This window comes from Capra hircus, chromosome 1 (genome assembly GCF_001704415.2).
Source record: "Capra hircus breed San Clemente chromosome 1, ASM170441v1, whole genome shotgun sequence".
NCBI classification, from domain to species: Eukaryota; Metazoa; Chordata; class Mammalia; order Artiodactyla; family Bovidae; genus Capra; species Capra hircus.
This window is the reverse complement of record NC_030808.1, coordinates 149,056,943-149,081,287: the sequence shown is the minus strand read 5'-3', so window position 1 is coordinate 149,081,287 and position 24,345 is coordinate 149,056,943. Positions and strand designations below refer to the sequence as shown.

The window sequence follows — 24,345 nt, the reverse complement described above, 5'->3', positions numbered from 1 at the left end:
AAGGGAACTCCCCTGCTGCCTGTTCCAGTTGCCAGTTCTTTTATGAACGCTGGGAAGCTTTAAGGCCTGAGCTTTGTCCCCCTTTCCTGTCTCTCCTTTTCCCTGGCCCCCTTGTGGTGGAAGTGTGCACTGCGACAGGCGGGCGCTCTGGAGAGTCGGTCACAGCTGCTCTCACTTCCTGGGTACACTTCCGGCTCAGACAGAGAGCGGTGCCCAGGAATATGAGTTTTCACATGATCCCAGGGGACTTCTGTTGCCTTGGGTCTTGGACCTGACTTTAAGAAAATCTGTAGTATGATTTGTATGTATGTATCATGATGTGACTTCCCTGGTGGCTCAGGCGGTAAAGCGTCTGTCTACAATGCGGGAGACCTGGGTTCGATCCCTGGGTCGGGAAGATTCCCTGGAAAAGGAAATGGCAACCCACTCCAGTACTCTTGCCTGGAAAATCCCATGGATAGAGGAGCTTGGTGCAGACTACTGTCTATGGGGTCGCAAAGAGTCGGGCACGACTTCACTTCATCATGATGTGAACATGATCTGTTTACATCATGGATGCTGTGGACTTACTGCGTTCTTCTATTTCCTATTACTGAAGAGAGGGTTTTCCCAGTGTCTGGGGAGTGACCCTTTCCCCTTTAGTCCCTTGAAAAGCAGTAAAGTGAAAGTAAAGGTGAAGTCGCTCAGTCGTGTCTGACTCTTTGCGATCCACGGACTGTAGCCCATCAAGCTCCTCCGTCCATGGGATTTTCCAGGCAAGAATACTGGAGTGGGTTGCCAATTCCTTCTCCAGGGGACCTTCCCGACCCAGGGATCGAACCCGGGTCTCCCACATTGCAGGCAGATGCTTTAACCTCTGCACCACCAGGGAAGCAATATGACTTCAATTACTGTAACTATTATTGGCTGTGCTTGAAGGATGTGGAATCCTAGTTGCCCATCCAGGGATCAAGCCCACTCCGCATTGGAAGCGCAGAGTCTTAACCACTGAACCACCAGGGAAGTCCAATACTTGAATTACTGTTTGTTTGTTTTTTTTTTTTAATTTCGTTTACTTAGTTTTGCCTGCATTGGGCCTTTGTTGCTGTGTGGGCCTTTCTTGAGCTGTGGCAAGTGGGGGCTGCTCTTCAGCGGCAGGGGCTGCGCTTCAGCGGCAGGGCTGCGCTTCAGCTGCAGCATGTGGGTTTCTCATTGCAGTGGCTTCTCTCGTTGCAGAGCAGAGGCTCAAGGGCCCTCGGACTTCAGTAGTTGTGGCGCACGGGGTTAGTTGCTCCTCGGCATGTGGGGTATTTTTGGACCAGGGATTGAAGCCGTTTGTCCTTCATTGGCAGGTGGATTCCCTACCAGTGAGCCACCAGGGAAGCCCTCAATGATACTTTGAAATGAGAGCGTTGTGTCTAGTGCTTTGTAAGCCCTGTTTTCAGGGAGAGATGAGAATGTTCCAGTCAGGATGACTTTGATGTTAAAATGTAACATGCAGTAACTTTTTGGGTTTGACTGTGGTGGGAGCTGAAGGGAAAAGTAAAGTAACTGGTTATTTTAAGGAAGAAAAATCTCACCCTTTCTTCACCTTCCTTCGCCCACTCTATCTCAGATTGTGAAGTGGTCTGACTGCTGTTTGCCGTTAGCTTGCCGACCTGGGGATCCTTATCAATTAATCGCCAAAGCAAGTGTGGATGACTTCAGCAAGCTAGGGGTGGCATTCCTGGAAGATAGACTCCAGATGGCTAATGGACTAATACCTCAGAAGATCGTGTGTAAGTAACTTGGGGAAATGTTCATCATAGCAGGATGCCATCGTTAACAAGCTTAAGGACGATTGAGCACTCTTGTTTGGTATGACTTAAGCGTTCCCTGGTGGCTCAGAGGGTAAAGTGTCTGCCTGCAATGCAGGAGACCTGGGTTCGATCCCTGGGCCAGGAAGATCCCCTGGAGAAGGAAATGGCAATCTACTCCAGTACTCTTGCCTGGAAAATCCCATGGACAGAGAAGCCTAGTAGACTGCAGTCCACGGGATCGCAAAGAGTTGGACATGACTAAGCGACTTCACTTTCTTTCTTTCTTTAAGGGCAACTCTGGTGGAATAGTCGCTAAGTCATGTCCGACTCTGCAGCCCATGGGCTGCAGCCCGCCAAGACCCTTCTGTCCATGGGATTTTCCAGGCAGCAAAACTGCGGTGGGTTACCATTTCCTTCTCCAGGGGATCTTCCTGACCCAGGGATCGAACTCAAGTCTCCTGCATTGGCAGGTAGATTCCTTCCTGCTGAGCCACCAGGGAGGCCCTGCGCCTTGTTTCTTAGTATCAATATCACATGAAAGATTGACACCCACGCAGCTGAATCTCTAAGCGAGTGGACACAGTCACCTCTGAAACTCCACCTGTTCACCAATCAACACGAGGGTCTGAAGTTTTCTGATCTGTATGGGAAAGGTGTGGAAATTCTGCAGTTTCACTGGGGACTGTCAGGGGTACCCTTCTAACTGGGGAGTGGAGGGTGGGGAGCGATTATGTGGGTCCCACGGAGGCCGTGGAGTTGAAGGGTGATGTAAGTTCCGTGGAATGGAGGTCTTACAGTACAGAGAAGGCCCCGAGGTTTTGCGCTGAGATGTGAGACAAGGCAGAGGGTTGACGGGCTGTCTTTTCTCTTCCCTTTAGCTGTCCACTTGCAGGACTCTGCCCTAAAGGAACTTAAGGGTCAGGCCTCAGACCCCCCAGCCCAGCTCCTGCAGCCCGACCCCGAATCTTATATTCAGAGGAACCCTCCTGAGCCCGACACTATGGAGGACCCCCAGTCTCCGGGTTCTGCATCCACTCGGGGGCCAGGTGGGGCCCCTAGGGGCGGTGAGCCAGCCGTGGACGGTGACAGAGGCGTGGGCTCTGTCGAGCACTGTCCCCTCCATCTGTCCAGCTGCCACGAGTGTTTGGAGCTTGAGAACAGCACCATTGAATCCGTCAGGTTTGCCTCTGCAGAGAACATTCCAGATCTCCCGTACGACTACAGCGGCAGTTTGGAGGGCCTCGCTGATGACCTCCCCCCCGAGAGGGATGGGAGGAGGGTCAACGTCACGGGCAAGGCCCCCAACATCCTCCTGTATGTGGGCTCTGACTCCCGGGATGGCCAGGACAGGCTCCAGCAGGTCCGATCAGCGCTGGCTGACTGTGTGGACACGGACTGTTACACTGTGTACCACCTGCCTCCGGAAAGCGCTCTCAAGGACCCGTGGCCGGACAACTGTCTGCTGCTGGTCATCGCCACCGGGGAGCCTGTCCCCGAGGACCTGTCCCGGAGGTTCACGGCCTATCTTTCTCAGGGAGGGAAGGTGCTGGCCCTGGCTTCGTCCTTCACGCTGCCTGGCTTCCGGGTGACCAGCAAGGCCCTGCTGCAGGACATGGTCCAGAGCTTGGTTTTCTGCAAGGCGGATGGGAGCCTGGTGAGGCTCAGCGTCCTGAGCAGCGGCTACGTTTACGAGGAGGGGCCTGGGGAGCCGCTCGGCCCCGGCAAGCTCCATGGCCACCTGGACAGTGAGGACGGGGACAGGCTGGTGGTGCAAGTGCCTTTCGGGACTCATGGAGGAGAAGCTGTTCTCTGCCAGGTACGGAGGTTGGCAGCTGGGTCTCTGGGTCTCTTGATGGGACATGCTCCTGAAGGTTCCTGAAGGGGTGACTAAAGGGTCTGTGTGCCACGTGGGGAGGGTACTTCTGTCCTTGTCCTGGGAATTTTTTGCCGCTGGTGAGTTGCAGGTTGAGATGCGGGCTATCTTGTATCCTGTTTCACCGAAAGGCTTGTGATGGAGGAGTGATGGAGGAGAGAGTGAAAGTGAAAGTCGTTCAGCCATGTCTGACTCTTTGTGACCCCATGGACTGTACGGTCCATGAAATTCTCCAGGCCAGAATCCTGGAGTGGGTAGCCTTTCCCTTCTCCAGGGGATCTTCCCAATCCAGGGATTGAACGCAGGTTTCCTGCATAGTGGGCAGATTCTTTACCAGCTAAGGCTAATTAAAGACTGCTGGGTAACCAAGGGTTAGCCAAAGCTACTTGCTTGTTTTAAACTGTATACTGGTTATATTGTTCAGTCACTTAGTCGTGTCTGACTCTTTGCGACCCCCTGGACTGCAGCCACGCCAGGCTTCCCTGTTCTTCACCATCTCCTAGAGTTTGTTCACAGTCATGTCTGGTTGAGTTGGTGATGCCATCCAACCATCTCATCCACTGCTGCCTGCCTTCTCCTCTGGTTGGTTATACTCTTTCTAAAATCGGTCAGTTCACTCTCTTGCCTCAAAACACTCTTTAGTTAATAAACTCAAACAGTTATTTAATGAAGGCAATTGAGCAACTTGGGGTGGTGATTTGATCTCTGGTTCCTCTGCCTTTTCTAAAACCAGCTTGAACATCAGGGAGTTCATGGTTCACATATTGCTGAAGCCTGGCTTGGAGAATTTTGAGCATTACTTTACTAGCATGTGAGATGAGTGCAATTGTGCAGTAGTTTGAGCATTCTTTGGCATTGCCTTTCTTTGGAATTGGAATGAAAACTGACCTTTTCCAGTCCTGTGGCCACTGCTGAGTTTTCCACATTTGCTGGCATATTGAGTGTAGCACTTTCACAGCATCATCTTTCAGGATTTGAAACAGCTCCGCTGGAATTCCATCACCTCCACTAGCTTTGTTCATAGTGATGCTTTCTAAGGCCCACTTGACTTCACATTCCAAGATATCTGGCTCTAGATTAGTGATCACATCATCATGATTATCTGGGTCGTGAAGATCTTTTTTGTACAGTTCTTCCGTGTATTCTTGCCACCTCTTCTTAATATCTTCTGCTTCTGTTAGGTCCAGACCATTTCTGTCCTTTATTGAGCCCATCTTTACATGAAATGTTCCCTTGATATCTCTATTTTTTTTGAAGAGATCTCTAGTCTTTCCCATTCTGTTGTTTTCCTCTATTTCTTTGCATTGATCACTGAAGAAGGCCTTCTTATCTCTTCTTGCTATTCTTTGGAACTTTGCATTCAGATGCTTATATCTTTCCTTTTCTCCTCTTTTCTTTTCACAGCTATTTGTAAGGCCTCCCCAGACAGCCATTTTGCTTTTTTGCATTTCTTTTCCATGGGGATGGTCTTGATCCCTGTCTCCTGTACAATGTCACGAACCTCATTCCATAGTTCATCAGGCACTCTATCTATCAGATCTAGGCCCTTAAATCTATTTCTCACTTCCACTGTATAATCATAAGGGATTTGATTTAGGTCATACCTGAATGGTCTAGCGGTTTTCCCTACTTTCTTCAATTTAAGTCTGAATTTGGCAATAAGGAGTTCATGATCTGAGCCACAGTCTTGTGGCTCAGTCAAGCCCGGTCTTGTTTTTGTTGACTGTAGAGCTTCTCCATCTTTGGCTGCAAAGAATATAATCAATCTGATTTCGGTGCTGACCATCTGGTGAAGTCCATGTGTAGAGTCTTCTCTTGTGTTGTTGGAAGAGGGTGTTTGCTATGACCAGTGCATTTTCTTGGCAAAACTCGATTAGTCTTTGCCCTGCTTCCTTCCGCATTCCAAGGCCAAATTTGCCTCTTACTCCAGGTGTTTCTTGACTTCCTACTTTTGCGTTCCAGTCCCCTATAATGAAAAGGACATCTTTTTGGGTATTAGTTCTAAAAGGTCTTGTAGGTCTTCATAAAACCGTTCAACTTCAGCTTCTTCAGCGTTACTGGTTGGGGCATAGACTTGGATAACTGTGATATTGAATGGTTTGCCTTGGAGATGAACAGAGATCATTCTGTTGTTTTTGAGATTGCATCCAAGTACTGCATTTCAGACTCTTCTGTTGACCATGATGGCTACTCCATTTCTTCTGAGGGATACCTGCCTGCAGTAGTAGATATAATGGTCATCTGAGTTAAATTCACCCATTCCAGTCCATTTTAGTTCTCTGATTCCTAGAATGTCGACGTTCACCCTTGCCATCTCTTGTTTGACCACTTCCAATTTGCCTTGATTCATGGACCTGACATTCCAGGTTCCTATGCAATATTGCTCTTTACAGCATCAGATCTTGCTTCTATCACCAGTCACATCCACAACTGGGTATTGTTTTTGCTTTGGCTCCATCCCTTCATTCTTTCTGGAGTTATTTCTCCACTGACCTCCAGTAGCATATTGGGTACCTAATGACCTGGGGAGTTCCTCTTTTGGTATCCTATCATTTTGCCTTTTCATACTGTTCATGGTGTTCTCAAGGCAAGAATACTGAAGTGGCTTGCCATTCCCTTCTCCAGTGGACCACATTCTGTCAGACCTCTCTACCATGACCCGCCCGTCTTGGGTTGCCTTGCAGGCATGGCTTGGTTTCATTGAGTGAGACAAGGCTATGGTCCTAGTGTGATTAGATTGACTAGTTTTCTGTGAGTATGGTTTCAGTGTTTTTGCCCTCTGATGCCCTCTTGCAACACCTACCATCTTACTACCAGTCCACCTAACCTGCCTCTTGAGAAATCTGTATGCAGGTCAGGAAGCAACAGTTAGAACTGGACATGGAACAACAGACTGGTTCCAAATAGGAAAAGGAGTACATCAAGGCTGTATATTGTTATCCTGCTTATTTAACTTCTATGCAGAGTACGTCATGAGAAACACTGGACTGGAAGAAACACAAGCTGGAATCAAGATTGCCAGGAGAAATATCAATAACCTCAGATATGCAGATGACACCACCCTTATGGCAGAAAGTGAAGAGGAACTAAAATGCCTCTTGATGAAAGTGAAAGAGGAAAGCAAAAAAGTTGGCTTAAAGCTCAACATTCAGAAAATGAAGATCATGGCGTCCGGTCCCATCACTTCATGGGGAATAGATGGGGAAACAGTGAAAACAGTGTCAGATTTTATTTTTGGGGGCTCCAAAATCACTGCAGATGGTGACTGCAGCCATGAAATTAAAAGACGCTTACTCCTTGGAACAAAACTTATGACCAACCTAGATAGTATATTCAAAAGCAGAGACATTACTTTGCCGACTAAGGCCCGTCTAGTCAAGGCTGTGGTTTTTCCTGTGGTCATGTATGGATGTGAGAGTTGGACTGTAAAGAAGGCTGAGCGCCAAAGAATTGATGCTTTTGAAATGTGGTGTTGGAGAAGACTCTTGAGAGTCCTTTGGACTGCAAGGAGATCCAACCAGTCCATTCTGAAGGAGATCAGCCCTGGGATTTCTTTGGAAGGAATGATGCTAAAGCTGAAACTCCAATACTTTGGCCACCTCATGCGAAGAGTTGACTCATTGGGAAAGACTCTGATGCTGGGAGGGATTGGGGGCAGGAGGAGAAGGGGACAACAGAGGATGAGATGGCTGGATGGCATCACGGACTTGATGAACATGAGTCTGAGTGGACTGCGGGAGATGGTGATGGACAGGGAGGCCTGGCGAGCTGTGATTCATGGGGTCGCAAAGAGTCGGACACGACTGAGCGACTGAACTGGGGTGGTGATTCCCGACAGCAGTGTCTGTCATGTTAAAATGTTGTAGTTGATGTCAGGGATGTGCCTGGACACTCACCAACTGCTGGGATACTCTGTTCAAAACACCTTCAAATCCTTAGTTCCTTTATGATTTGTCACTCTGAAAATCTAAGTGCTGAGCACAGGTTCAAATAAGTGAAATGATCTTGAAGTGATTTCTGGGAAATTATTATATAGGTGGTGGTGCTAGTGGTAAAGAACCCACCTGCCAATGCAGGAGACAGGAGACCCGGGTTTGATCCCTGAGTAGGGAGGTCCCCCTGGAGAAGGAAATGGCAACCTATTTCAGTATTCTTGCTTGGGAAATCCCACGGACAGAGGCGGCTCGTGGGCTACAATTTGTGGGGTTGCAAAGAGTCGGACACGACCGAAGGGACTTAACACACGCACATACAAATACATAAGTAAAAAGAAAACGGAAACAGAGATAAAAGGAAAATGCTACTTCCCTTCCCATCCTTAGGGGGTGCCTTTCGCTCCAGAGCTGTCTTTTTTTCCCCCATGTTCCCCTTTTAGCTTTTTGTTTGTTTAAAGAAACAAAGGTAGCAGGATAGACTGCTTCAGAATTCCTGATCATTTACTATGGATCTATTAATACCTTTGGACGGAAGTTTTTGTTAGAGTTTAGGTGAACTCTTATCCTTAAGGATTTGTGATCTAATGAGAAAACTAAGTAGATGTGGCTCTTTTGCCCAGCATGGTTCCCAGGATGAGTATAACAGATTTTAATCTGTTTTATTATACGGATCTTTTTTTGAGTTAGAGAATTGTTGCCTTCTGTTTTGGTGTGGCTTCTTTTCATTTCATATGCTGTGTCTCTCTCCAGCCCTCCTACAAATTAAGTCTCTTGGGTTTTCTGATCAAACGTTCTTCAAGGGGACAGATGCTTGTTTCTTTACTATTCTAAAGTTCACTCACTTGCTCTTAAGATAATACTTCTTGAATTGTATATAGATGTATATAATGAAGATTATAGACGCGTATAATGAAGAAATCTGACCATCAGGCCAGATAAGCATGTACAACCCAGGCTGATTTCATGTGGGCTGCAAATCCCATGAATTCGTTTTTGGAGGCCTAATAAATGCTCCTCTTTTTTTCTCTGCAAATATGGTAACTATAGTAACAGCGCATTCTCAGAAAATCCACTTAAAAACCTGACTTCCTAGAGATGTATTTCAGCTTTGAGTAGTGAATTTTACCACCCTGGTGCCCAGACTTGTACTGGAAAATTGATTCGGCACTGTGGCGATCCGTTGCTCCGAGTTACATAGCAAATCTGCCTGCTGCACCATTCAAACTGACCCCATCACTGTCATAAAATTTGATCCTGCGTGCATTGCCCTAGGAGAAAAAGGCAATATGATGCAGCTTCAAAAATGAGATTCAGGGATTAGAATGTCATTTTTTATTTTAAATGACTTCCACTGTCTGTGTGCCAGAGTCACTGTTTTCTCCTCAGGCCTGTGCCACTACCATACCGCCGAGATCAACCAATAAATACGAGCACAGGCTGGTTAGTTTCCTCTTTCCCTGTTCAATTTCATAGTCTTCATCTTTGTAGTAAATGGAGCATTGATGTAACCCAGTAAGAGGAGGGCTTCAAGGGCAGACCACAGCTGCACAGTAGGTGGTGGTCTCACGGCCAGGGAACTAGTTAATGCCTTGGGCATTCATCGTCATACAGAAAAAGGAAATCTTGGTGTACCGCTCTACTCACCAGACATGCAGGAAAAATTTTAAGGCTGTGGATTAAGGCAGGCACTTGATTATCAAATGAACCAGGATGTTGGCATGAAGGTGTCCAAGTAGAGCTTGTGAAATGGATTTGAAGTATTCTGTGTCCTTACTGAGCTGAGCACACGGCAGAAGTGGTTGTACTTTCATAGCAGAGTTTCTCGACCATGGCATTGCTGACATTCTGGATGGGTTCCTTCTCTGTGGTGGGGTCGTTAGCAGCACCACCTCCTTGATGCTGGTGGCGCCCCCTCTCCATGTTTGTGACCGGGGACATTGTTAATTTTGGCTCTTTGCTGTTGTTTAGTCGCTTAGTCGTGTCTGACTCTTTGCGACCCTATGGACTGCAGCACGCCAGGCTTCCCTGTCCTTTACTGTCTCTCAGAGCTTGCTCAAAGTCATGTCCATCGAGCTGATGATGCCATCCAACCATCCTATCCTCTGTTGTCCCCTTCTCCTCCCACCTTCAATCTTTCCCAGCATCAGGGTCTTTTCCAGTGAGTCAGCTCTTTGCATCAGGTGGCCAAAGTGTTGGACCTTTGGCTTCAGCATCAGTCTCCTTCCAGTGAAGATTCAGGGCTGATTTCTTTTAGGATGGACTGGTTGGATCTCCTTGCTGTCCAAGGGACTCTCAAGAGTCTTCTCCAACACCACAGTATGAAAGCATCAATTCTTTGGCGCTCAGCTTTCTTTATGGTTCAACTCTCACATCCATACGTGACTATTGTAAAAACCATAGCTTTGACTAAAGCTTTGAGTCTGATCTAAATGTCTTAATTTTAGACAAAGCCAAGTTACTGAAATGGGCCCTTTGCTGTGGTAACATCATTACAGCCAGAGGGTAAGACATTGGTCGCAAACCGCAGAGGACCATGAGGGTGAGTGTGGCTAGCATGCGCCCCGGTGGCCTTTTTACTGAGCGAGGTACAGAGGCAGACGTGGCCTCTCTCCTCGTCTCCACCGTGTGTGTGTGTTAGTTGCTCAGTCATGTCCGACTCTTTGCGACCCCATGGACTGCAGCCCTCCAGGCTCCTCTGTCCATGGGAATTCTCCAGGCAAGACTACTGGAGTGAACTGCCATTCCCTCCTTCAGGGGAATCTTCCCGACCCCAGGGATCAAACCCAGGTCTCCCACACTGTGGGCAGATTCTTTACCCTCTGAGCCACCAGGGGAGACCCGTCTCCATTGTAGAAACACCTCATCTTGAAACTGACACTAGCCCTCCACAAGCAATGTCCTTGCTTTCCTTCACCTCCTGGAATCCTGAGGCCTGCTCCTAGGGGGAGCTCTCCTCTTCCTTCTCCACATCTCCCACCTGTGACATTGACTTCAGTAACAGCCCCCCAGAGTACTTGCTTAGTGCAGGGGGCACATGTACCATTAACACTCGCCCCCCCGCCCTGGCCCCAGGTGAGGACAGAGCTGCTCATTTGATATCTGCCGCCTGCAAGAGGTAATCTCCGGACAGTCACACGGTCACCTGGATGAAACGTGACCCATCGCCTTGCTGACCGTCCGTCCTGGCACTGGCCTTGTCCCCTGGAGAGGAGAGGCACACCCTTGGGTAACAACATAGAGGACATGCTGTAGGATTCAGATACCTTAAAGGATGTCATCTTCTGCCTTCTCCCTCCTCCAGGATGGTTTAAGGCAGGGGTCCCCAGCCCCCAGGATCTAATGCCTGATGATCTGAGGTGGAGCTGACGGAATCAGAATAGAATAGATGCGGTGTGCTTGAATCATCCCGGACCTGCCCTGCCTCCCCCACACCCCGTGGAAAAATTGTCTTCCATGAAGATGATCCCTGGTGCCAAACAAGGTTGGGGACCGCTGGTAGTGGGCACCAGGCCCAGTCTTGGGTGAAGCGGGCCGCCCTCAGCTGGCCCGATGGAATGTGGGAACTGGACAGTTCTGTGAGCCTTTTTAGATTGGCTTCAACTTTCCACGAGTGCATTGTTTTGGTCAGGGTATTGGGGCAGTATTTTTGTTCTGGTTAAGGCTTGAGTGGGGATTGAGAGATTTTAAGTTGCCTGAAGGCTGGCACTAAGCTTTTTATCATGTTCTTATAACATCAGGCTGGGAGTTCTGCTGGTAACAGAAACCCACAGTTGTTCCTGGCAAAAGCAAATGAAAATAACATGCTCAGGCTGCTCTTCTGGTGCTCAATATTCTGGTGTCGTCGAGGCGCTAATGCTCAGTTAAAATCAGATTTCAAGAGAGTTAGACGTTCTAGTACATTCCTTCATATCAGGACACAGACCATTGATATGAAAGTTCTAGTTCAAGGGAGCCAGAAATTCCAGTATGTTCCTTCACACCAAGACACAGACTACTGATGGGTGGAACTCCTCTAATTTTCACTGTACAACAAAGCCTGAACTAAATACACACATGAAGCCCCAAGTCTTTGAGAGTCCCTTGGACTGCAAGGAGATCCAACCAGTCCATCCTAAAGGAGATCAACCCTGGGTGTTCATTGGAAGGACTGATGTTGAAGCTGAAACTCCAATATTTTGGCCACCTGATGTGAAGAGCTGATTCATTTGAAAAGACCCTGATGCTGGGAAAGACTGAGGGCAGGAAGAGAAGGAGATGATAGGGGATGAGATGGTTGGATGGCATCACTGAGTCAATGGACATGAGTTTGGGTAAACTCTGGGTGTTGGTGATGGACAGGGAGGCCTGGCGTGCTGTGGTTCATGGGGTCTCAAAGAGTCGGACACGACTGAGCGACTGAACTGAACTGAACACATACGTTCCCTCCCTCTTGAACCCCCATCTCACCTCCCACCCCATCACCAACACTCTTCAAGAGGTGAATTAGGCCACTTGCCATCCCCGGCGCTTAGGTGGCAGGACCAGTAGGTAGAACAGGAGCTTCAAGCATGACTCACTGTGCCCTCCTAAGTTCAGCAGCAGCTGTATTCGGGTTCTCAGCATATCCATTTTCCCAAATGCTCGGTCCTACAACCATGTTAAGTGACTTGTCCGAGGTCCTGTGACTGACTAGTGATAAAATTCGGGACCTGGAAAATTACTGTCCATGGTCATTTAGTGCAGATCTTTTTAGCCTTCACAGCCACAGTTTTTTTTTCCCATCAGTAAGAATTTATTAGGTTAAATATCTCTAAGGCAAAGTTTCATAGTGCTTTTAAAAAAATTTACTTATTTTTAACTGAAGGATAATTGCCTTACAATATTGTGTTGGTTTCTGCCATATAGCAACATGAATCAGCCATGGGTGTACATATGTCCCCCCCTCTTGAACCTCCCTACCTCTCTCACCCCATCCCACCCCTCTAGGTTGTCACAGAGCCCCAGTTTGGGCTCCCTGAGTTATTACAGCAAATTCCCACTGGCTCTGTATTTTACACATGGTGAAGTGAAGTGAAGTGGTAGTCGCACAGTCGTGTCCAACTCTTTGCGACCCCATGGACTGTAGCCTGCCAGGCTCCTCCGTCCACGGGATTTCCTAGGCAAGAATACTGGAGGGGGTTGCCATTTCCTTCTCCAGGGGATCTTCCGAACCCAGGGATTGAACCCGGGTCTTGCGCATTGCAGGCAGATTCGTCACTATCTGAGCCACCAGGGAAGGCAGATGGTAGTGTATATTTCTCTCTCCGTTCATCCACAGCCGTGATTTTAATGGGCTCCCTTGAATCTTTTCACCACTTGTTGTTCTTTTCCAAATGCCCAGGTTCCAGGTTTATATAGTGTTGATAATGAGAAGAACGCATGTTCCAGTTTTCAGAAAAACTAGTAAAGATACTGCTTGCCCTTATGTCCCTCAGCACCTCTGATTTATGACGTGGTGTCTTTTCCCTCTCAGGTGCACTTGGAACTACCTCCCAGCTCTCCAGCAGTGCAAACGCAAGAGGATTTTAACCTGCTCAAATCAAGCAACTTTAGAAGATATGAAGTCCTTACGGAGATCCTGACGACACTGGGCCTAAGCTGCGACAGAAAGCAAGCTCCTGCCTTAACGCCTCTTTACCTGCTGTCGGCCACGGAGGTGAGTGAGTGTGTGGTGGGGAGGGACCCCCTCAGATGCCCTTCTTCAGAATGGTGGCCCTTCCCCCAGTTGTTGTGTGGCTGGGGGTTTCAATTTTGATTTCTTTTTTAAAATATTCATTTATTTTTGGCTTTGCTGGGTCTTGAGTTGCAGCGAGCGGGGGTTACTCTTCGGTTGCCCGTGTGGGCTTCTCATCGCGGGAGCTTCTCTTGTTGCAGTGCAAGGGCCTAGTAGTTGCCCCACAGCATGCGGGATCTTCCCAGACCAGGAGTCAGACCCGTGTCCCCTGCGCTGGCAGGCAGGTTCTTAGCCACCGGGCCACCAAGGACATCCTTGATTTCTGTTTTCATTTTCTATTTCTCTTTTGACTTTGGGTTTGGAAATCACATTAAAATTGTCCAAGTATAACTGATTTGTTTTTGGTGTTTCTATAAAGAAGAGGGGGAACACTGGAGTTTAGAGGGTGTTAAGTCTCTTAAGGTATCGCCCTTTCCACTCGAGGGGGGAAAAGGTCACTGTTTTATGTGTCAGGAGTGTATTTGGAAAGCACAGTGTATTCAGTTGGGATTAAACGCCTTTGTTTTCATTTCGGCCTTTCTCAGGGAATCTTTGGATGGGAAAACCACAACTTGTTTCTCTTGTGCTGATGTCTGCCATCTTGTGGCAAAGGGGGGGTCCTGGGTTTCAGTTTTCGTCTTTTAGTCTGGTGTAAAAGGAAAATGCCGTAGAGTTGGGAATGTATTCAGAATTTTCCTTGGCCTTTTGTCTTCGTTTGTGCCTGAGGTTGTTACCAGGTTGGGCTGGTTGCCAGGTTCTTCAGGCGTGTCTTTTCGATAATCTCTTGGCTTTGTGAAGCTGTTAATTTCTTATTACTTGCGGCATATTATTTTGTGGGTCTGTCTCTTCCTCAGTAGGTACACTTGTGAGTTTAGTGACATAACTGTGTAATTTCAGCAAATACCTGATAGTCTAGCTTACTCTAAACTTACCTGCTTTCCCTTGAAAAGAGCAAATTATATACCCTCTATACCAACATTTCTAAAGGAGGGAAAATTCTCTCAGTTTTCTCTTGGGTGTTTTTTTGTTTGTTGTCTTATTTAAGCCACGGGTAAAGCCTGTGGGGTCTTAGTTCCATGACCAAGGATTTGAACCCAGGCCCTTGGCAGTGGAAGCTCGGAGTCCTAACTGTTGGAAATTCCCTGAGGAATTCAGTTTGGGGTTGTCCTCTGTCCCTTGGCCAACTTACTCTTTGGCAGAGACTAGAGCTGTGAGTTTTCTGGGTGGGAATGCCACCTGGAGGAGACAGGAAATCTGACAGCGTTTAGGACTCAGATACCTTGCGGGATTATTTGAGGACTACATGAAATCATACCAGTGAAAGTTTTGTGTAAATTGTATTATTTAAACTTTAGCGCAATTATTATTGTTACTATTATGTTATTATTGTTGCTGTTGGGAGATTGAATGAGTTAAGAGTGTGTAATGTTGCCTAGTAAGTTCCTGGTGCCTAGGATAAATGGACTAAGTGATGTTTTTAATAAAAAAATAAATTAAAACTATAGCAATGGATGATTCTTTTGTTAAATTTAAAACACATTCATTGCATTTTCTTACTTTTTTTTCTTCTATTTTTGGCTGTGCTGCACGGCATGGAGGATCTTAGTTCCCTGACCAAGGACCGAACCTGCAAGTCCTTTAGTGGAAGTTTGGAGTCGTAACCACTGGATAGCCAGGGAATTCCGCCCCCCCTAAAAAATTAAAACTGTATCAATGTTTTTTTTTTTCTTCCACTTAAGAAACATTCATTGCATTTTCATTACACAGATTTTAGGCAGTCAGCCCTCTTCTTAATGGGAACTCTTGGGGATTAATGTTAGGATTTTTGTTTGCACTTTCATCTTAGACCTCAAAGCTCCACATCATTTATCTCTGTTTTATGTGTTAAGTTAACAGAAGGCAAAGCATCAGCTCCATCTTGTGACTTTAAGTGTCAAAATAAAGCTGGTCCTCTGAGGTTCAACTCTTACAGATACAACTATAGAAAGCTATGACAAACCTAGACAGCGTATTAAAAAGCAGAGACATCACTCTGCTGACAAAGGTCCATATAGTCAAAGCTATGGTTTTTCCAGTAGTCATCCAGTATGGATGTGAGAGTTGGACCATAAATAAGGCTGAGTATCAAAAAATTGATGCTTTTGAATTGTGGTGCTGGAGAAGACTCTTGAGAGTCCCTTGGACTGCAAGGAGATCAAACCAGTCAATCTGAAAGGAAATCAACCCTGGATATTCATTAGAAGGAATGATGCTGATGCTGAAGTTGAAGCTTCAGTGCTTTGGTCACCTGATGTGAAGAGCCAGCTCATTGGAAAAGACCCTGATGCTGGGAAAGATTGAGGGCAGGATGGGAAGGGGGCGACAGGGGATGAGATGGTTGGATGGCATCACCAATTTGATGGACATGAGTCTGAGTAAACTCCGGGAGTTGGTGCTGGACAGGGAGGCCTGGTGTGCTGCAGTCCATGGAGTCACAGAGAGTCAGACACGACTGAGCGACTGAACTGAACTGAACTGTGTATATTACACTACACAGAAGATGCTTCGTATTTTTGTTCTCCTGGTTCTTTTAACTGCCTGGGGGTGGGAGTTCCATTTTCTCCTGTTGATTGCTAACCCCCACTGATGACAGGGAAGCCTTCCGTGTGGCAGTTCATGGGGTTCATAGAGAGTCGGACATGACTTAGCAGCTGAACAATAACAACAAGAACTCAAGGTTGGACAATGTGAAAACAAATGTAAAAGTGAAAGTGTTAATTGCTCAGTTGTGTTCAGCTCTTTGTGACCCCCATGGACTACTGTAGCCTGCCAGACTCTTCTGTCCACGAAATTGTCCAGACAGGAATACTGGAGTGGGTTGCCATTCCCTTTTTCACGGGATCTTCCTGACCCAGGGATCAAACCTGGGTCTCCTGTATTGCAGGCATTCTTTACCATCTGAGCCACCAGGGAAGCAGATATTTGATTTATATACACATACACAAACATTCTGCACGGACCCCATGCCGACCTTTACTATATATCTTTGGGAAAGAGTAGTTCTGAGAAATGTTCATTTCTCATTTTGAATCTTGCGCTCGGTCTGATGGGTCCTGGGTGTCTGTCCTGGGGACTACTTTCCCCTCCTGCGTTCTTCTCTCTGGATTCTGCTTTCCTTTGGGAGTGCGAGGAACTGGGTACATGAGTGAGCACGTGACTGTCCTGTGACTCCTCATTTCTGCAGTTCAGTTCAGTTCAGTCACTCAGTCGTGTCTGACTCTATGCGACCCCATGAATCACAGCACGCCAGGCCTCCCTGTCCATCACCATCTCCTGGAGTTCACTCAGACTCACATCCATCGAGTCAGTGATGCCATCCAGCCATCTCATCCTCGGTCGTCCCCTTCTCCTCCGGCCTCCAATCCCTCCCAGCATCAGGGTCTTTTCCAATGAGTCAACTCTTCACATGAGTTGGCCAAAGTACCGGAGTTTCAGCCTTAGCATCATTCCTTCCAAAGAACACCCAGGGCTGATCTCCTTTAGAATGGACTGGTTGGATCTCCTTGCAGTCCAAGGGACTCTCAGGAGTATTCTCCAACACCACAGTTCAAAAGCATCAGTTCTTCGGCGCTCAGCTTTCTTCACAGTCCAACTCTCACATCCATACATGACCACTGGAAAAACCATAGCCTTGATTAGACGGACCTTTGTTGGCAAAGTAATGCCTCTGCTTTTGAATATGCTGTCTAGGTTGGTCATAACTTTCCTTCCAAGGAGTAAGCGTCTTTTTTAATTTCATGGCTGCAGTCACCATCTGCATTGATTTTGGAGCCCCCCAAAAATAAAGTCTGGCACTGTTCCCACTGTTTCCCCATCTATTTCGCATGAAGTGATGGGACCCGATGCCATGATCTTTGTTTCCTGAATGTTGAGCTTTAAGCCAACTTTTTCACTCTCCTCTTTCACTTTCATCAAGAGGCTTTTTAGCTCCTCTTCACTTTCTGCCATAAAGGTGGTATCATCTGCATATCTGAGGTTATTGATATTTCTCCCGGCAATCTTGATTCCAGCTTGTGCTTCTTCCAGCCCAGCGTTTCTCAGATGTACTCTGCATAGAAGTTAAATAAGCAGGGTGACAGTACTCAGCCTTGATGTACTCCTTTTCCTATTTGGAACCAGTCTGTTGTTCTATGTTCAGTTCTAACTGTTGCTTTCTGACCTGCATATAGGTTTCTCAAGAGGCAGGTCAGGTGGTCTGGTATTCCCATCTCTTTCAGAATTTTCCTCATTGCTTAGTGGTCATTAATTTCTCTTAGAAGACCTTGAGTCAGCTGTAGAAGGAAACGCAGGAATTCAGGGTTTTAGTGTATGTTTTCCTGCAATAGAAGTTCTCCGAAGGATTATTGTGCAAATGAAGGTGAAGGTGGCTGTGATGGTCCTTCTGGGCGAGTCCCCCGGCTCCTCTTCTGATGCTGAACTGGAGACATCTTGGAACACCTCGGTCATTGTGCTAGTGCTTCGTGGTAAAGATACGGATGACAGACTGGGAGCAGAATTGGACTGTACTCTCTATTTGGTTTTCCTTCTTAATAGATCTCATTGCTCAGCATGGAAATAAGTTACAAGGGGAGGATACTGGTATCTATCATCTGTTACACATGACTCATCCTTAGGTTTCTCACCTGCCTTTGGGATTAGATGCCCGAAGACCCTGCTTCCCTCTTCCTGTAAAATACTCTGTGCTGTTGGGAATCTGAGATCTCTGACCACACGGTGTCGCTGCTGAGCCAGGCTTCCTGGTGAGCAGGCCGAGATTTGATTTTTTTTTTTTTCCCCTTTCTCTCTCTCGACATCAGTTTTGCATAGTGTAATTTAGTCGTTTCGGTGGCACTTTTCTTTTGGGCCCATAGAAATTATTTCAGAGTCACAGTTAATAATATTCACCTTTCACTGAACATTTACTGTGTACTAGGTGGGACCGTAGGATGGCCTATGAAAGAACAAAATAAACACAGTGGCTATCTGAATAGTTTTACTGCATACCAGCTGTGTTTATACAGTTTGGTGCCTGGACACTCACTCTTTGTAGCAAATAGCACAGAAGATTTATGAGGTACCTATGTGTTTCCATATTGCACTGATATAAATGGAAAAAAATAACACATGATCCAAGTAGGAAAAAACACTCACCCAAGGTACAGCCGACCCTTGGCATTTGCTGGAAGTGTGTTTCTGAGACCTTCGTTGACACCCAGACACCATAGTAGCATGTGATTTCTGCTATAAAATCTGGTCACGTATGACTTCATGGGTGTCACCATGCATGACACCATGCAGAGGAGAGGTACCGCAGAGGTGCAGACTCTGGGTGGCCCATCTGAACTTATCTGCCTGAGGTCTTCTCATTTAAGCAAATTCACTGGGGGCAGGACTGAAATTCAGTTCTCTGCAGAATTATGACGTGACATCTTGTATGAGCACCTGTATACCATATGCATATGTCCACAGGAAAAAAAAAGACTGGAAAGAATATATATGGGGGTGTATTTCTGGGATTGGGACTTAATGGTGATTTTATTATATGTTAAAAAAAATCTTTTTATTTTCCACATTCTGTTCAGTTCAGTCGCTCAGACGTGTCTGACTTTGTGACCCCATGGACTGCAGAATGCCAGGCCTCCCTGTCCATCACCAACTCCCAGAGTTTACCCAAACTCAGGTCCATTGAGTCGGTGATGACATCCAACCATCTCATCCTCTGTTGTCCCCTTCTCCTCCTGCCATCAATCTTTCCCAGCGTCAGCGTCTTTTCAAATGAGTCAGATCTTCGCATGAGGTGGCCAAAGTATTGGAGTTTCAGCTTCAACATCAGTCCTTCCAATGTACATTCAGGATTGATCTCTTTTAGTATGGATTGGTTGGATCTCCTTGCAGTCCAAGGGACTCTCAAGAGTCTTCTCCAATACCACAGTTCAAAAGCATCAATTCTTCAGTGTTCAGCTTTCTTTATAGTCCAACTCTCACATCCATACATGACCACTGGAAAAACCATAGCCTTGACGAGACGAACCTTTGTTGGCAAAGTAATATCTCTGCTTTTTAATATAATAAGCTGTCTAGGTTGGTCATAACTTTCCTTCCAAGGAGCAAGTGTCTTTTAATTTCATAGCTACAGTCACCATCTGCAGTGATTTTGGAGCCCCCCAAAATAAAATCTGACACTGTTTCCACTGTTCCCCAGCTATTTGCTATGAAGTGACGGGGCTGGCTGCCATGATCTTAGTTTTCTGAATGTTGAGCTTTAAGCCAACTTTGTCACTCTCCTCTTTCACTTTCATCAAGAGGCTGTTTAGTTCTTCACTTTCTGTCATAAGGGTGGTGTCATCTACATATCTGAGGTTATTGATATTTCTCCCGGCAGTCTTGATTCCAGCTTGTGCTTCTTCCAGTCCAGTGTTTCTCATGATGTACTCTGCACAGAAGTTAAATAAGCAGGGTGACAATATACAGCCTTGACGTATTCCTTTCCCTATTTGGAACCAGTCTGTTTTTCCATGTCCAGTTCTAAGTGTTGCTTCCTGATCTGCATACAGTTTTCTCAAGAGGCAGGTCAGGTCGTCTGGGATTCTATTACAGACATGTATTATTTTTATAATAAGCAAAACCAGTTATTAAAAGTTTAAAAAAACCAAATCACTGTATGTCATTGGACTTTAAAGGCATCCCATAAGAGGTCAAAACTTGAATGTTAAAAGGCAAGGACTCGGGGCTTTCCTGGTGGTTCAGTGGTAAAGAATCAGCCTGCCAATGCAGGAGACTCGGTTCGGTCCCTGATCCAGGAAGATCCCACATGCTGCAGAGCAACTGAGCCCGGGCCCCACAGCTACGGAACCTGTGGTCTGGAGCCCAGGAGCCACAAGTACGGAGCCTACGGGCCACACCTGCTGAAGTCTGAGCTCTAGAGCCCGTGCTCCACCACAAGAGGAGGCGCCACAATGAGAAGCCCTCGCAGCACAAGTAGAGAGCGGCGCGCCTGACCGTCACAGCTCGAGAGAAGCCCCCACAGCGACAAAGACGCAGCACAGACAGAATTAAATAAAATGCAATTATTAAAAGTGCTGTTACAATATCATTAATCAGTTCAGTTCTGCTCAGTCGTGTCTGACTCTCTGTGACCCCAGGACTGCAGCACGCCAGGCTTCCCTGTCCATCACCAACTCCTGGAGTTCACACAAACTCACGTCCATCAAGTCTTTGATGCCATCCAGCCATCTCATCCTCTGTCGTCCCCTTCTCCTCCCGCCTTCAATTTTCCCCAGCAGTAATGACTAATATTTTTAATAAGAAAGGGCAAGTACTCTTGTGTAGGAGTTGATCGTTTGTTTGATGTTTGACACTCACGTTAGTTATTCCGAAAGGATCTGACTCTGTTAGTAAATGCCTCTACTCTGGCTGCCGACTGTTGGTTTAACTTTAAGCCCCCAGCTCAGCACGTGTGTGTCTCTGCCTCAGCGGTCCTCTCGCACAATGACTGGAAGATGCTCCTGGTGGTCGTTCCTCATTCTAGCGCCGCCCCCCACCCCCCAACCCCCACCCCCCGCCTGGACGTAGCAGTTTCTTGACTGTCTTGAACCATTAGTCAAAGGAGACTGCATGTGTGCGGGCATCTATGTAGTGAATGCTTGCAAACAGATCACTTCCTCTCTGGAGTTACGGCTACAGCCCAAGGGTCAAGCACCACTGGGGCGCCCCAGGGTCTGAGGCCACCACAGCCTCCCACCACTGGTGGTGACCAGGAGTTAGCCAGGATACACCTTTCCTGCACGGGGTCGGGGGGAGGGGGGCACCAGTGTGTTTGTGAGCAATGCAGACTTTACAGAAAAGCCACAGTGCTTTCCCTGGCAGGACATAAAGTCCGGTTGGTCTAGAAGTTCACCCTCTTGTTTCCATTTCTCTGGGCTCTGCTGCTGTTTTCAATCTCTGCCAAGGAAACAGCAGAAAGAAGGCATACTCCCCGACTGTGTGCTGTGGAGTCACAGGGGTTAGTGTCGAGGGGGCAGCTGGTTGACTTGGACAGGATGGGACAGAACTACCCCCTGCCTGCCATGCCCCCCACTGCCTCCCTGGAGCAATTGAGGGGTCTTGGGACTGTGCACCGCTCTCCGCAGAGGGCAGGAGCCCAGGAGGACCTGACCTGCTCTCTCATCCTGGGACATCGCCGCTTGGGGCTGGGGAGTGTGGGGTTCTTTCTGAGACAAGCAAGCTGGGGTTACTTCTGGGCCTTCCTCACGGCTCAGAGCTAGTGTTGTGATGGCACCCGAGCGTGGGAAGCAGGCTGGGCCTCGGCAGGAATCCTGCCAGAGGGTGTGGGGCTCCTTCTCCTCGGGGGCTTAAGATGTAACCATAACCAGAAGTGTCAACTGGGTTTCTTATTAAAGAAACCGGGCAAAAACATCACTGTGATGTCGGTGTGTGCAGCTTCAGTGGTGTGGAGTTGTACGGAGGATCATGTGTGCTTAAAAACTAGTGTAACATTCCATTTTGATTTTAACCCTAGATTATTTGTGGTTGACACATTTCCCTGTCCCCCCTCACCAAAAACAGGGATTTTTTTTTTTTTAATTAATTTTTTATTTTGACTGTGATGGGTCTTCCTTGTAGCACTAGGGCATCTCTTTAAATGCAGAGATCAGGCTTAGTTGCCCACCCCCTCGCCAGCCCCCGCATGTGGGATTTTAGTTCCCTGACCAGGGTTCGAACCCACATCCCCTGCTTTGGAAGGCAGATTCTCAACCACTGGACCACCAGGGAAGTCCCAGGTATTGTTGATAAAGATAGTGTCAATACTTGTGAAATGTGGCAAAAAGCTGTATTGCCCTTCTACCTGGGGCATTCCGTTTTCGACGCTGGGTGCTTTATGAAGAAACTTGGACTAAGTCAGGTCACGTGGTGTTAGCCCCCTCCTCTCGCAGATCGCTTCATTCAGCAAACACCCGAGCGCTTCCGAGTCCTTGCTCTGCAAGTTTCTGAAAAACAGGAAGATGGTTTCTCATCTGGCTTGCGTGCTTTGTAGTTAACCACGGGGCTTTCCAGGTGTCCGGATCTCATCGGAGTCTCACGTGGCCCCTGCCAGCGGGGGTAGGGCAGGGAGGGGGTTCTTGCCCCTCTGAGGAGCAAACTGGCTTGTGGAGCAGTGAAGGGTCTTGTAGATCTTTTGAGTTAATGAGAATTCTCCAATTAAAAGAAAAAGAAAAACAACTTTGGTTTTAGCGTAGTTGTTTGTCACGGAATCTTCCCTCCCTGCACCTTTAATCCTAGTTCTGAATCGAATGTACACACAGGAGAGGGAAGCGTCTAGTGCTCCTCTATAATACAGCTTAAAACATAATTTTGAGAGGTCCACGTTCGAGAGGAGCTCGGGATTCCAGGTGCGCCCTGAATAGCTTTTGACATGTGGTTGACGCGGTGTTGCGGCGGCTGTTTTACAATATGGCAACAGCCAAAGAGCAGCTGGCAGATTAAAGCCAACCTTTAAAAGCTTTTATAGCTGGGGAGGTTTTTAAGGGTCTTTCATAGACCCCTTTCTCTCCTTTCTTTCTTCCTTTGCCCTTCACCTCCAACTGGAAAAATGTTTTTGTTAGTTTTAACCGACTTCCTGTTATCAAACATAATACCTACGGCAAAGGCGACATGATGAGTCTGACATCGAAATGCAAAAGGAATAATACGTGGATGTTTTCCTGAGCTGCCTTCGTTTTTTTTGGCGGTGGGGAGAGGCTTTTCAGCTACTTGATGTGCTGTAGTTTTACTTGAATCTTGTGTCCACAAGCCAGTTTCCAAGTGACTCCGGGGCGAATTCTTCTGCTCATAGTCAAGACAGAGACTTGCTAACATGCTGGGGGAAATGCAGATGGGCCCAGTGTGGTTGCTCTCCACTTTGAGCTGGTGTGGTCCCCGCGTTTGCTCTGTGGTGTGGCTCTGGCTGCCTTACTGGGGGGGCAAGGGTGGCAGGTTGGGGGGGCACCTTCTCCGCAGTGTCCTAGCGGGGACGGGACCCTATTGAGAGAGGGAGAGAGAGGGGGTGGTTTTATTTCCTCAAGACTATTTATATCCAGCGCTCGTGCAGTCAGGCAGATTTGTGGATGGGAAACAGGCTCTCGTGGAAGAAAAAGTCCTCCTGGACCAAATGCTTTCTGCCTTCTGCAGCAGCTCCCTAATAGCTGCCATGTGTGAGCGGGTATGGGGGATGGCCTTCCCCTCCTGGGGAAGTCGATTGAAGCTGTCTCTCGGAAGGCTTGCAACGTTCTGCAAAGAACAGATTTCTGTCTCCTGAGTCTGGAAAAATAACGTCCCAGGGCATGAGTACCATCTCCCACACGGCTCCCGGGTTGGGGGGCGTGGCGGGGCACGATCAAAAGGCCCCCCTGGTGGTCAGATGGGGGTCTGGAGGCCAGGACTAAGGTGGGCACTGTGGTCGCAGCAGCGCCGTCAGAGCCTGGCTCTCCCAGCTGCTGAAGCTGCCAGGCGGTGCAGGAATGCAGGACTCGGGGGCCCGAATCCCGTTTTTGATGAATGTTCTAGTTCAGTTTTCCGGGATGTGAATTATGGCTGGGGAATGGCATTTTGTTTTCCATTCACGCTGATAATCTGGGAATGTTGCTTGGAGGATTGTGCCTTTTGGAGAAAATGTTTCTAAGTGTTTCCGAAGTTTCAAGGCCACCAGGCGGTTTGTGGACACGGATGGCCCGTTGAAGCCTGTTTCCACTTTGTTCGAGGGAAGGGCTGTGATAGCCCGGGTTCTGGGTGATGGTGTTCCCGGGGCGCGTCTCAGCGGGGGAGGCTGGGTCAGTCCTGGGTGCCTTTTCTCAGGCTTCTTCATCAAAGCCAGCCAGGTTGGCAACAGGAAAGTTTGGCCAAGGGTCAGTCTGTCTGTCCATCAGTCTCTTTCTCTTGGAGATGAGAAGAGAATGCCGTTCTCTTTCTCGATGGCGATCCCGTCTCTGCCCCTCAGTGGTTGCCTATGAGTAAAATGCGTCTTGTCCAGGCACC

The 24,345-nt window shown here is 47.6% G+C and overlaps 1 protein-coding gene across 1 annotated transcript in view; it reads left to right on the top strand.

Annotated features, from left to right (window-relative positions):
* HLCS (holocarboxylase synthetase) overlaps positions 1 to 24,345 on the top strand; it is a 193,182-nt gene that overhangs the window by 19,894 nt on the left and 148,943 nt on the right. Inside the window, exons 3-5 of the mRNA XM_018052778.1 lie at positions 1,595 to 1,757; positions 2,657 to 3,594; positions 13,078 to 13,260. Of these exons, the coding sequence (XP_017908267.1) occupies positions 1,595 to 1,757; positions 2,657 to 3,594; positions 13,078 to 13,260 (1,284 nt within the window). The remainder of the gene's footprint in view (positions 1 to 1,594; positions 1,758 to 2,656; positions 3,595 to 13,077; positions 13,261 to 24,345) is intronic.